The following is a 14268-nucleotide window of genomic DNA, read 5'->3' as shown; positions in this document are numbered from 1 at the left end:
TATATATATATATATATATATAAAAACTAATGGTCTTAGACTTTCAGACCTCAATGTATTAGAGATTCGGGCAATGAGCTTTAAAGCAAATTAATTATGTGACTAAGAAAATCAAACAAACTTTAAGAATTATCACAAAATGTCACTGGTACGCCAATAAACATCTGAAGCAGATGACACATTTACGTTTACTTCTGATAGCATGCCACAACACTTATGGGGAGACAAATACTTGTATAAAGAATGGCCTGCAACCAGACTGAAAGGGGCTGTGCATCGGTGAGAGAGTTGGAATGGCTTACCTATGTCTGAAATCTTTATTTCTTAGGGTAGCAGAGGAAAAAAAGAGCAGAAATAAGAGAGATAAGAAAAGGGAGAGAGAGAGTAAAACAGCAGAAGCACATAAATCTTGTCAAGAAAGGGGAAAAAAACAGGTGTGCATATATTAATCTTTCCTTCTCGCACATAGATGGGAAATAATGCAGCAAGACGGGCCTGTTATCTGTACTTTGTCTTGTTTCTTAAACGGAGTTGGATATGTGAATATTCCACCTGGGAACTGAAGAGCAGTATGAGCTCACAGCACACGCTGAGGTTAACTGGCCCATAATAGCAAATTGATTGTGTCCCAGACAATGAAAAGCAATTCCTTAAACATTGCCTTTAGCCGCACAGAAGCCACGCTGCGAATATGTCCCACAGAGGACCACCATTTCATTTGCTTCATCCATGTGTTTTACGGCTTTAATGAAGGAATTTAATTTACAGGAGCAGCAGACGCACAAAGATGATACTGAAACCTGTTAAGTGCTGGGCCATTTATAGAGACCTCGTGTGAGCGCACATATGAGAGATTTTTGCGCAGGTATCAAGTTGGGGGCAGATGGAAGGAACGGAAGATGATAAGATAAGGTTAAAAATACAGTAAGTGTCAATGATAGAAAGACACAGGCAGGGAAAACATGAGATGGAAAACGAGAGGCGGCTAAAAGGACGAGACAGACGATTTAGGCCAAAAGAGAAAGGAACAAGAGATAAGGCAAGAGAGGAGATACGGTCATGTATCACCGCAATGGCTAAATGGGGTGCTGCAGGAGAGTGGAGAGTGACATGGAGGGCCCTCTAGGCCCCACCGAGTGTGAGGGAAGAATTTATGATCATTTCAGTGAGAGTCTATAAAAGACCCGAGACACGGCTCTGATTTCATGTATAGAGGAACCCTGAGAGCACTTTGAAAGAATATCTACGTGTCTCTTTCACTGTGGATGTGTGAGCCCACTCTAGATCTAAGGAAAGGAAATGACAGGTCTCGAAGTTTGAAAGAAAAGGGCACATGTGTTCACCTCATGCTTGTAATGTATCAGCTCTGCACTTCATGGTGTTTAGATTAGATCACACTGTGATCACAGTCAGGAGGGAATATACTTTGAATATTTCAGATAGTTTAGATTATTAAATCACTATCACCACTGTTTCTTTTTTTAAACACATACTGAACAATCAAAACTATTTTTTTCTATTATAGAGATGGAACATTTGACAGCTTTTTGGAGATATTTTCCTCTTAAAGAGAAAATGTCATCATTTACTAACCCTCATGTCACTCCAAATCTGAATGTGTTTGTATCCTCTGTGGAACGTAAAAGGAATTAATTTAATATTATGTGCAGACTTCTATTTTCCATACACTGAAAGTGAGTGGAGACTGGGGCTGTTGAGTTTAATTTGCCCAAAAAGAACAACTAGGGCATACAAAAGAACTCCTTTCCATATATTTACATTTTAGCTTGCATTTAGAGATTCAAACATTTTAATACTAAAAATGCATTTAAAAAAAAAAAATTCACTTTGTGCTGCCAACAGTTGTATGCAAACTCCTAAATGATGAGATTTGAGTTTTTGAATGTCAACTGAAATTGAAATTAAACTAAGCCACAATAGATTTGGTGACATATAAAATGCCCTGCGACCAACAAAATACAATTACATTTCAATGAAAGAACAAACATACGTAGAATCAACAGCTTCTTTAAATTATAAGCTTTAAGGCTATATTATAAATCTCTGATTAATCTCTTTGAAGAAACAAAAACAACTTTGTTTAGTTGGCAGAAAAACTCTGAGAGATAAACACTGTTATTTCTCTGAGCTCAGTAAATAAACACAGACGCGCGCGCGCACACACACAGCCTTTGATGTGGGCTGGACGAGCTCAATAGAAGGCTTGTGGTAGATGGGAATATGCATTTCTTCTTGGCTTAAGGGGGCGAGAGCACCAGTAATGAGTCACCCTCTACAGATGAGAACCCTGTAACTGTCAGCATGTTCTTCTCAGACCACATGAGCCTTACACTGGGCTGAGTGCCCCATATTACAGTCTAACGACACGCAGTGTTCATATCATTAGCACAAAGGCTACATTATATTGTTTATTAATGTACTAGCTTGCGTTTCTTACCTCAGCTCCATAACACTGGTAACGTTTCCAGAGGGAAAGATGCGTCTGATGTAGTTGAAGTCACCGACGAACAGGCTGCCATCAGATCCACAGGCGAGGGCCACTGGAGCCAACAGTTTGTTGCCATCAGCCTGGCCATTACAGCTGGGGCAGGAGATACTGCGCCTGCGCCCATTACCCATAATGGTGCTGATCACTGGAGGCTGCTGGGAGATGAAGACGTTCTCACCGTTGCCTTTATACAGGATGCCTGCGGGACAGGAAGAGAGGGTTGTGTGGGTGAGCAACTGTATAGTATATCATCACGGAGCTGAATTTGGAAAGATGAAGAGGCAATTAAAAATTAATGGCATGATCTAATGAATAGCCATAACAGTGATTCTGATGATGTAATGTTCATTTATGTGTTTGATATACAATAATCAACAGTTAGATCCAGTACTCTAATATGATTGGATACGTAAGTTCAAAAGGCTATGTTTGGAACGTTCCAGCTAGACTGTAAATCTGTGTTGCTCTGTATATATGCATTATTATGTATACAGACCAACACAGACAAAACATTCACTGACAGCTTGTCTGGAAAGTTGCAAACACAGACATGATGGTTTGTGTGTGTGTACCTGACAATCCCCCCTTCAGCAACCTGAGGATAGGCTGCGCTGAAGGCCAGAAATGCGATTGAACCTACAACCTTTCAGTTATCAGCCTGAATCTCAAACCATTAGACCACACCAAACCAATCAAACAATAATCAAAGAAAAAGAATGAGCCATAAAAATGTAATCAGTGATACCCATTTAGTGAACGAGAGGACAGTTTATCTATGCAGCATCTCATTACTGCTATAATAACCTATAAATCCCATGCAGAACAAGAGATCTGTTTAGTTCATTTAGTATTCTACCTCTTTATCTATATCTTTGGCTAAATAGGATATTAAATTACTATTTTTATCTTTTTAATTAAATAAATTAGGCAGAAATAAACAAGGAAACGTATCAAATTGATATTACGAACAATTAGGAAAAAAGAACTGCTTCATATCTTACGTATTAGCATTTCTTAAACAGTAATTAATTTTTGCTTTTGAATATTTTATTCTCAGATGTTTTTCACCTTAATGTAATGCTATCAAAGGGTGTTGCCGTTTTCAAACTGGTTCACAGAACCGTCTGGCATATAGTAATGTAGCATTCTGATAATTCAAGTGCTAATATATTCAGCAGTGAGAAAAGGGAGCAATCTGGCAGAAGTTCAGAATCAATAAACAGCCCAAACACATGCTGCCAGAATGATTATATGGCACTGGCAACTTAAGCGAATCGATTAATCGAATCACATGATGAAATGACTGTTGGGTGCATCACAGTAAGTTTTGAAAAATAAAAACTACATCAATATATATTTTTGTTTTTGTTCCCTCGTATTAGTTCCAAATGAAAAACTAATACTCATCTTCTCACACACTGTTAAAATGATTTCACAAACTGCTGTGGACTCTTTTCAGACTTTTGTAAACTTGTTTTAAGCTTTTATTCTAAGAACATTTGCCTGTGAAAGCAGGTATAGCATTATTAATGTTAAATAAAAGCCAGTTAAGACTAACTGTCACCAAACTGTGCGTGAACAAGTCACTACCCATCGTGACTAAAGTTATTTCCTGTTTCTCTATCTGTGACTGCACTTCTTCAATTCTGAATCCAGGTAATACACCCCGGTTAATCCTATAACCACAGCAATTGTGAATTTGCGTGCCTGCAAGGTCGAGTATATGTGGGGGAAAAGCATGCATGAGAGTGTTTCTGATAGTTTCACTGTATATTTGTGTGTGTGCGTGCATGTTAAACACTGTGGAAATGCCACAGGGTGTGGGTTTGGGCTGTGTGATGAGCTCACTTGGCCCCAGGTTTGAATTTGATCATCGATGTTGTGCTTTAATATTGTCCCTCAGGACATATTTGAATGGTGCACTAATAGCAACACCAGATTATGACTAAAACCCACCAGACTCCACTGCTGCCCCATCATTTCCCTTATGCCCTTATCTTGTTCCTCCGACAGCAGCATTACTAGTACTGTTCACAGGTTTTTCTTTTGTTTTATGAGAGGCTGGAATCGTATACCTTTGTCATAAATGTTGTTGTATGCATTTGTCATTTTTATTTTCTTAAATATGTATATATATAATATTTATAGAGTTTTAGCTTTTAGTTTTAATTACTTTTTCTTATTTGTAAGTCGCTTTGTATAAAAGTGTCTGCTAAATGACTAAAAGTTAAAGTAAAAGTATACTTACACCAGATAAAAATTTGTAAATTGGTAAACGACAATAAGCAATGACAGTAACAATAAATTATGAAGTTAAAAGAGGAGAAAACATGCCCTCAAACATTTCGACAACTGTTACACGCTCTGGGAAATCTGAAAATTACTAACAGAAAAAGCTTACAAAAGTTCTTGTCAAATTTTTGAGAAACACGGTGACTGAAGCCTGTAACGGGCACAAAAGATCAAGCCTCAGGTTAGCAATAAGTAGAACACAGGGGGTCTTTTATCAGGCCCTAGAGTGGAAAAAAGGTATGAAGAGTTTTTTGATCTTTTTTTAATGCTGGTTCGGATCAAGGGGGCACCAGGAGAGGAGGGTCAGCAGGAACCATCACTAAAGCGTGCATTTATAGACAGAAATATCTTCATGATTTATGAAAGGGAATTGCAAAATGTTGGAGGAGGGAAGACAAGCATCAGCGCCGACGTGCTCACTGGCACATTCACATTTGGTAAATGAGCATGTCTGTTTGTTGACGTCTAACTCTCCACTAATAGGTTCTAATAAAAATACCTTCCAAATAGTTAAGTCTATGTAACATTAACATTAGAGTCAGCAAGCCTTTGAAATTGTAATAAATGTGCAGCTATGGTCAATAAGGAATTTACAAGCTATTGAATAGCTACCTGCTTTCACGATGAAAGAAACATTAAATTTTAACAACCAGTTTTGAAATGTAAAGTGTGTTGAAAGAGCATGTTGCTTCAGCATGTTTTCTCCATTCATTTGAGCAGGTCAATACTGCATAAATGTAACACAGCACTACAGTAAAACTGTTCATTTAGCAAACAGAAACCAGGGAATCCTTAAATACAAGATGCACTACCCCACAAGAAACTCAAAATATCTGGCCTGACACTTATGAAAGCTCAGAAATAAAGAAAAGGAGATTTGAAAATGTTAAAAGGAAAAAGATAAAATATTCTATACTCCCATTGTCAGGCAGAGTTTACATTCACATTCATATTCTTAGCAGATGCACACAAATCACATTAAATGGCAAGAACCAGCACAGAGAGCTGAGGATACATGACACCTGCTAAGCTAGGCCTCAGAATTTCATACAGCGTGCTGAATTTAATGGTGTTGCTGGCTCTCGGTTCCCATAGAGAAAGCAAACAAGACAGAGAGAGAGAATGGAGACAGAGGGCATCAGGGAGAGACAAGCGATTCGTAGACGGAGCAGAAATAACATGTGCCACCACAAACCACTGTGAGTGCTCAAATTAGAGTCCACCACAAGTCTTCTGTCAACTGTGAACTCTACTAACTTCCTACTGCCTTCTCAGCACAAGCCCTCCACCCAGAAGGAGAGAGAGAAGTTGTGTTGCAAAACCTAGCTGCTACGCTGCCTACATCAGAACCGTCACAGAACCTCAGAAGTGTCCGATTCGGAATGCTCTACATCGGCAGCAACTTGTATGCCAAACAAATAGCACTACGCACTGGAGAGACTCGACTCAACTGGTTCCAATATAGTGCGAAGCATGAAAATACACAACTCACACAAAGATTGTCGCATTACAGTAATGAAACCCACACCGCACCTGTTTGATCTGCCGTATGAGGGCTTGGAAATGCAAGCGGATGTAGTACACCCACATGCACAACAATGAATGTCTTCAATTAGACATATACAGATCATGTCGGGCCCCAAATTGAGAACGGCTCACGATGTGGGATGTGCTGGATTATTCATGGACATCAGCAGGAACTTGTGTGACAAATAAATAGCACTATGCACTGGAGAGACTTGACTCAACTGGTTTTAGTATAGTCTGTAGCATGAAAATACACAGCTCATTTGAAGAGTTCATTTGCAAAAACAGATAACTCCATTTTTATTGTGAATTCTACGTAAAATCAATCAAAGTGCAGTTGGGTTGTTTTGATTAAGAAATAATAACTCTACATAAAATACAGGTAACTTACAAAATTAAAATTAATTGAAAATATGTTTTTATATATTAAAAGTTTGTTAGCAAAAGCTGATAACTCCAACATTGTTTTTTTGGCAAAAGCAGATAACTCCACATTTCATGTTTCACAGTTTAACAAAAACACTTGTTTAATCTTTGTAATCTGCTCAGCTGACAATGTAGATGCCTGACAAACTTTGTTGTTGTGATTACACGCAATACAGGGAGCAGCTTTTCCCTCACCATTGTAACGCGCTGCTTTTGCAAGGTATAGTGAAAAGGTTTCAGCTTTTGTTTCCTTTTATGCCTTGAAGAAGAAATCACAGGCTCATCAAGTTTGTCAAAATTATCCATCCTCGATCACTTTTAGTCAGCTTTGACAAAACTCCTCTCAGCTAGCACTTCTTTTTGAACTGACTTGCAGCCTTGTCACCTGACCTGAATACGCTTGTTGGCTTATGCTGTAAAACGTGACCTCGGGATGCCTTGAAAGTGGACAATACCGGCTTTTTTGACAAAACATGTTTAGAGATCGCGCTATATGTGGAGAATAAGGCAGTCAGTTCATTTTTTAAAGATGCCGTTTATCGTTTTTTGCAAATTAACTCTTCATTTTAATTACACCGAGCAATTTTTATCAATGTGAATGAAATATACATTTACTTCTAATTAATAATTCCCTTGCCTTCTTCTGTGTAGTCAGCTCACCGTTTTGGAACAGCGCAAGAGTGTGTGTCCAAAACACAGAGAATGTGAGCGTCTGTGTGCGATTTTTGGAGAGGAAGACTGTTTGCTTTGCGCACATGCGTTAAAGATTAAAGATAAGACTGGACAGAACCAAAGACATTTAAGAGAGTAAGAGGAAGTGTTCTTACACACATCAAGTCAAAGTGTGCAGGTGAACTCAAAAGTGTCCAAGTCAATAGAATGTTTTCTGAAAGCGTCCTTGCGAACACAGTTAGCTGCTTTTTGGGAGTTGCTTTGAAAACGGCGGGGTGTTTGAAACTGGGGTGGGGGGGGTCTTCAAAGCTGCACTTCAAAGGATGACTTCATGCGGTGCGCGCTAAATTATTCACATCGGGCAGCGTGCTGGAATTCTGCATCTAGCTCCTCTGTGCGCTAATTATGAGTGAGATCAATGACGCCATCTTAAGCCCCCTCTCGGGTGTGCTTGGGCACCGGTCCACACAGCAGCCGCATCGCGGTCTAAACGTCCCCATAAATCTCAATATACCTCCTCCTCTGATCAACCACCCACCATCGATTAAGCCATTGAGCGAGGGATTGGCCAGAAGAGTGAGAGGGATGGAGGTACGTAGATGGAGGGCTGCTTTCTGAAGTACTTTTAGGCTACTCTGTAGCGATGCTCCACTAACAAAGACAAATTGGACAAGGGAGGCTCGTTGGCACTGGGAGAGACCCACGACCTTGACTTCAAACTGAGCTTCTCCGAGGGAGGTCGCTTCAGATATACACACACGAAAACACATTTTCAATGGCCAATCGGAGCCATGCGCACTAGTCGCTCTTTCACGCAAATGACTTGCGGTCGCATTACAGTAATGAAACCCACTCCGCACCTGTTTGATCTGCCGTATGAGGGCTTGGAAATAATAGTGCGAGCGGATGTATATACACCCACACGCACAACAACGAATGTCTTCAATTACACACACACAGATTATGACTAGCCCCAGAATGTTAACGGCTCTTGACGTGGGACGTGCTGGATTATTCATTCAGGCATGCAGAGAGACAGCCCTCAGCTCATAATGATTGTGTGTACTTGTTCCTTTGATATGCGTGATGTGTGTTTATATAAAAATCTGACAAAAGGGGACAGGTTATGAGTGGAAAGCAGTGATTTGCCAATAAAAGGCTGAATTGGAGTTTATAGCTGCTGTGTTTATGCTGGGTCAGAAACTGGATGAGATAGAGCTGAAGCTGTAGCCTACTCAATTTTCTTCCATTTACACCTCACAAACCATCTGTCACTGCCTCCTTTTCTTTCTCTCAGTGTACCATTTAATGTCCTGTGTTCTACTCCACTTCTTTTGTCTCAACAACTCTCCTTCAATCTCTCCGTCTTAAGACAATGCTTATTTTTTCCTCTCTTTTGTTAGAATCTCATAACTCCACAAATATTTGCGAGATATATTTAAATAAGAATTGTATCAGACTGAAAACTGTGTCGCTTTATATATATATATATATATATATATATATATATATATATATATGTGCACATTAAGGCAGCAGGTGGTAGTGGAAGTGCGAGGGCTCTCCATAAGCAAGGGGATTCTGTGAATGAACTCTTTAAGATAGCATGCCTGACTGGAGCCTGTGCTAGCTATGGCATGTGAACATCCAAAGATGAACACAAACACAGACTTCCCAAGCCTTATCAGAGCCCACAGGTCAAGACAGAGAGGGGGAGAAAAGGAGGGGACTTAGCATTACTGTAAAAGAAAAAAAAATACTCAGCCCCACCTAACCACCCTGTTTACAGTCGGTTTAACTCCTCTGCCTGCTTGAGAATCTTCATAGATGATGACTAATAAATGAAAGACTAACCACTATGATGCATGCACAGTAAGTTCGGAGAACTCACGTACATTCTCTGGGTAAAAGAAGATATACAAATTTTAGTATGGGGATTTTTTATATCTTACCAATGTATATGTGCTTAGATTAATAATGTCTTTATGATGATTTTACATAGTATTATATGTAGCAACCATACATACAAAAATCTGTATGTTTATATATGTTTCTGTAATAAATGTTTTAAATGCATGTCTATTGTTGGAGCAGCATATCGACATGTAACGTGATACTGTCTATACTGTCTATACTGTCCTATCATGTTAATATATGAAGTTGTTCCAAATTCTAATAGGTCATATATACTTACATATGGCAATATATTTCACATATGGAAATCTAATAAATGTACATATATTTAATCTGCTGTATGGGGGATCCTGCAGTCCTCCTCCACACTGAGCATATAATGGGGATGAACACCTTTCTGAAGTCAAAAAAACAAATGGGATATCTTAAAATCTTGTGGATTTCATGGACACGAGTTGACGATTGCAAATGCACATCAAGTGAGGCATTGGGACAAGGCGTTTGACTTGCCAGTTGTGGCAATATAAAATCAGCCCCGGTAGATGCCAGTGCAAATACTTTATTAATATTTATTACACGGCACTTTGGAATACTTGATTCTGATTATTCAATCACCGAATTGTGCGGTCAAATACTTTTATATAGTGATCGATAAACCGTATAATTGGTTATTAGTTTTCCTACACAGCTGTGCTAGTCTCATATTTTCGTTTCCTGTTGGGTCCTGATCCGGTCTGTTATTGTGGTGACATTTCCACGCCCCGAAACGTAACGCTGAACGAAACAAACTGTGATTGGTTGGTTGACATGTCGGTCAAATGGCCTCATGGGCGGGCCTTGGCCAATGAAAGTTGCCATGGATTCACGACTACACGAGATTAGGTCCTGATCAACCTGTCTTGGTTTATTTAGCGATAATGACCGGCTGACTGTAGATTAACTTAGTTCCTTTAGAAAAGGCTGTGAATGTGAACAGATGGAGGACGCTAAAATAGTGCGAGTGTGTTTTAGTTTGTGGCTGGGCATTGTCTGGATGTAAGCATGCATGTGTTTTCCCCGTGAGACAGCATGAAAAGTGTGGTGACAGGGTGAGGTCACCAGAGACAGGAAGCTAATGCAAACAAACACTCCTACACTTAACCAAACCCCAGAGGATATTACTGTAGGTCTTATTACTCTGTTCCTTTCATTATAACTAGACAAGAATATAGATACACTGAAAGACTCTCAGGCCTAAAGCTTGGAGCTACACACATTTCAGATGGACACTTACAATTACATACGTTGTAGCTCCCTCGCTGCACACACTAAACGTTCAACATTTATGGACCTGGATAGCTACTATTAATTTCTGTTAGACCATTGCAGCCATTTTGAGACTACTGACAGTAATAAGTGCTCTCAAATGACATTGTGCTGCTCTGAAAGGGTGATGGGAGACAGAGCCTCCTTCCACTAAATATTGTAGTACGAGTTACCTACATTTTATAAAGGCAACAACAACATTATTATTATTTTATATTATAATTAATATGACAATATTATAATTACTATTTATAGATTAAAATGCATTAATATTTTTAATTATCTTTTATTTTCAAATAAAAAAATTATTTTATATAATTTTCACGTTTTATTTTAGTTTCTTTTTTTTACTTTTGTCATGTGCTTTTGTCATTTTTTAATGTTTTTATTTAGATAATTTTTTCAGATTTAATTTGACATTTTAAAAAAATGAAAATTTATTTTCAGTTAGTTGCAAATGTTCTTTTTTATGTAATATTTATATATGGTATTTTGTTTCAGCATCTCAAATAACACTGATTTTTTATAGTTAACAATACAGCAGCACAGTTATTATTATTATTAAGAAGCCTTAGAAATCTAACTGGCTTGAACTGTGGAACTAAGGATCCACAATCATGAATCAATGACATCCAACAGAGCTTGAATGACCTGCAGCAGTGTATTCTGGGATGCTCTAGGTGGGACAGGTGCCTTACTAATCAGACAGTTGGATATGCTAGGGATCAGGAGGTATAGGGGCTGGTGGATAGAGGGGGGTCAGGGACGAAGCAAGGGCAGCAGGCATGGAGAGGAGATGAAAGACCGTTGGAATTTGTATGGACAGATGGCTCTCAGCCAGTGAAGTAAAAGAGGGCTTAGTGTCACTCAAGATGCCAACAACAACAAAAAGAGAGTCTGGACAACTAGTGGCTCATTTTTCCTCCCTGTGAATGCTATAGAAAGTGCAGCATTTACGTTACAAAGAAACAAAGCTGCATCAGAGTTAGAACCTATAAATAAACAAAGTAAACATTCAAAAAACAACATGCCTGTGCACTCATAAAATGGAGAAGCTATCCAAATCATTGCACAAAAGTTAAATGAAGTTAAACTCTCTGCTTTAAGATGGTGCCGAGTATGGCTGTCGTGGTGTGGATCGCTCCCATTCTTTTACTGTTTTTGTTTGTTTGTTCTGTGTTTAGTCATTCTCTTAGTTTTACCAGAGACGAACTACTGGACATAAGGCAACACACACCAGACAATTTTTTCCCGGTTTTTGATTATTCAGACGCTTTGTTGGATGTTTTGGTCGGAGGGGCAGCGGTCCTAGTCAAACGCGTGCTCAGACGGAAAAGAGGGAAATGCGCCTGACGCGCTGGTTAAGCTCCACGAACTGCGCTCCCTAGTATCCATCTAGCAAATCTCCATTCCCTTCCTAACAAAATGGGTGAACAACATCTCCTCACCCGCACAACCAAGGACTTTTCAAAATCTGCTGCATTGTGCTTCACTGAAACCTGGCTGAGTGAAGCCATTCCGGATAATGCGCTTCATCTGCCGGGCTACCAGCTGTTCAGAGCGGATCGTATCGTGGAGTTAACGGGGAAAACGAGAGGTGGTGGACTATGTTTTTACATAAATGAAGGTTGGTGTTCAGATGTAACAACTCTGAAGAAGATGTGCTCTCCTAATTTAGAGGCGCTCTTCATAAACTGTAAACTGTTCTATTCTCCCCGGGAGTTTTCCTTTTTCATTCTCGTGAATGTGTACGTGCCTCCGGACGTGTGCGTGAGCGCCGCGATGCAACAGCTGGCCGAACAAATAACTGAAATGGAACAACATACCCGGACTCTCTTTTAATTATTGGAAATTTTAACAAAGCAAATCTCTCCCGTGAACTGCCAAAATACAGAGAGCACGTTACTTGTCCCACCAGAGACAGTAATATATTGGATCACTTTTACACAACAATTAAGGATGCATATCACATTATCTCCCGTGAACTGCCAAAATACAGACAGCACGTTACATGTCCCACCAGAGACAGTAATACATTGGATCACTGTTATACCACAATGACCGACAGGCAGAAGCTGAAATCAGCTAAACCTGTACTAAAGACTGTAAAGAGATGGACTAATGAAGCAGAGCGGGATTTACATGCCTGTTTTGACCTCGCTGATTGGAGTGTTTTTGAAGCTGCAGCCACCGATCTGGACTAGCTCACAGAGACTGTAACTTCATATATCAGTTTCTGTGAAGATATGTGCATTCCTACCAGGACATTCTTATCATTTAATAATGATAAACCGTGGTTTACTGGGAAACTCAAACAGCTTTGTCACGCCAAAGAGGATGCTTACAGAAGTGGGGATAAAGTCTTGTATAACCAGGCCAGGAACAGACTAACAAAGCGGCTAAAACAGAGTGGCTAAAAAGAACTACTCTGAAAAGCTGAGAAAACAGTTTTCAGCCAACGATCCGGCGTCAGTATGGACTGGTCTGAAGAACATCACCTTGTACAAGACACCACCCCCACAGTCTGTGGAGAATCAACAACTGGCTGACGATCTGAATATGTTTTACTGTCGATTTGAAAAGGCCAGACTGACACCCAGCACCCGCTCTGATCTGCACTTCACACATTCACCTACCCTCCCTGCAACCCCCCTCCTTCCCTCCCCCACCATTCAACCTGTGCCTAAGGTCTGTGTAGAGGATGTAAACCGGGTCTTCAGGAAGCAGAAATCTAAGAAAACTTCAGGCCCAGACAGTGTTTCACTTGCCTGTCTTAAAGTCTGTGCTGACCAACTGGCCCCCGTCTTCACACAGATCTTCAACAAATCACTGGCGCTGAGTGAATTTCCCTGCTGCTTCAAACGCTCCACCATCATTCCGGGTCCCAAAAAGCCCAAAATCACTGGACTTAACGACTACAGACCTGTCGCTCTCACTGTGAACCGGGTCTTCAGGAAGCAGAAATCTAAGAAAACTTCAGGCCCAGACAGTGTTTCACTTGCCTGTCTTAAAGTCTGTGCTGACCAACTGGCCCCCGTCTTCACACAGATCTTCAACAAATCACTGGCGCTGAGTGAATTTCCCTGCTGCTTCAAACGCTCCACCATCATTCCGGTCCCCAAAAAGCCCAAAATCACTGGACTTAATGACTACAGACCTGTCACTCTCACGTCTGTGGTCAAAAAGACATTTGAGCGACTGGTCCTGGCCTACCTGAAGGACATCACTGGACCCTTGCAGGATCCTCTCCAGTTTGCCTACAGAGCAAACAGGTCTGTGGATGACACAGTCAACATGGGACTGCATTACATCCTGCAACACCTTGACAAAACTGGGAATTACGCAAGGATCTTATTTGTGTACTTCAGTTCGGCCTTCACTTCCATCATGCCTGACCTTCTCTCAGACAATCTCACACAGCTCTCCGTGCCCACCTCCATCTGTCAGTGGATCACCAGCTTCCTGACAGACACGCAGCAGCTTGTGAGGCTGGGCAAACTCACATCCAGGACTATCACCATCAGCACTGGCGCTCCCCAGGGATGTGTACTCTCCCCACTGCTCTTCTCTCTCTACACGAATGACTGCACTTCAAAAGACCCCTCTGTCAAGCTCCTGAAGTT

At 40.3% G+C, this 14268-nt stretch overlaps 1 protein-coding gene across 1 annotated transcript in view; it reads right to left on the bottom strand.

The window, feature by feature from the left end:
* Positions 1-14268, bottom strand: part of LOC107748832 (teneurin-3-like) — a 308518-nt gene that overhangs the window by 15479 nt on the left and 278771 nt on the right. Inside the window, exons 19-20 of the mRNA XM_016563808.1 lie at positions 2459-2708; positions 303-323 (exon numbers count right to left, since the gene is read on the bottom strand). Coding sequence (XP_016419294.1) covers positions 303-323; positions 2459-2708 — 271 coding nt within the window. The remainder of the gene's footprint in view (positions 1-302; positions 324-2458; positions 2709-14268) is intronic.

The sequence above is a fragment of the Sinocyclocheilus rhinocerous genome, unplaced genomic scaffold (genome assembly GCF_001515625.1).
Source record: "Sinocyclocheilus rhinocerous isolate Xijiao unplaced genomic scaffold, SAMN03320098_v1.1 scaffold590, whole genome shotgun sequence".
Lineage (NCBI taxonomy): Eukaryota > Metazoa > Chordata > Actinopteri > Cypriniformes > Cyprinidae > Sinocyclocheilus > Sinocyclocheilus rhinocerous.
The sequence above is the reverse complement of the archived record's forward strand: the minus strand, read 5'-3'. Positions and strand labels throughout refer to the sequence as shown.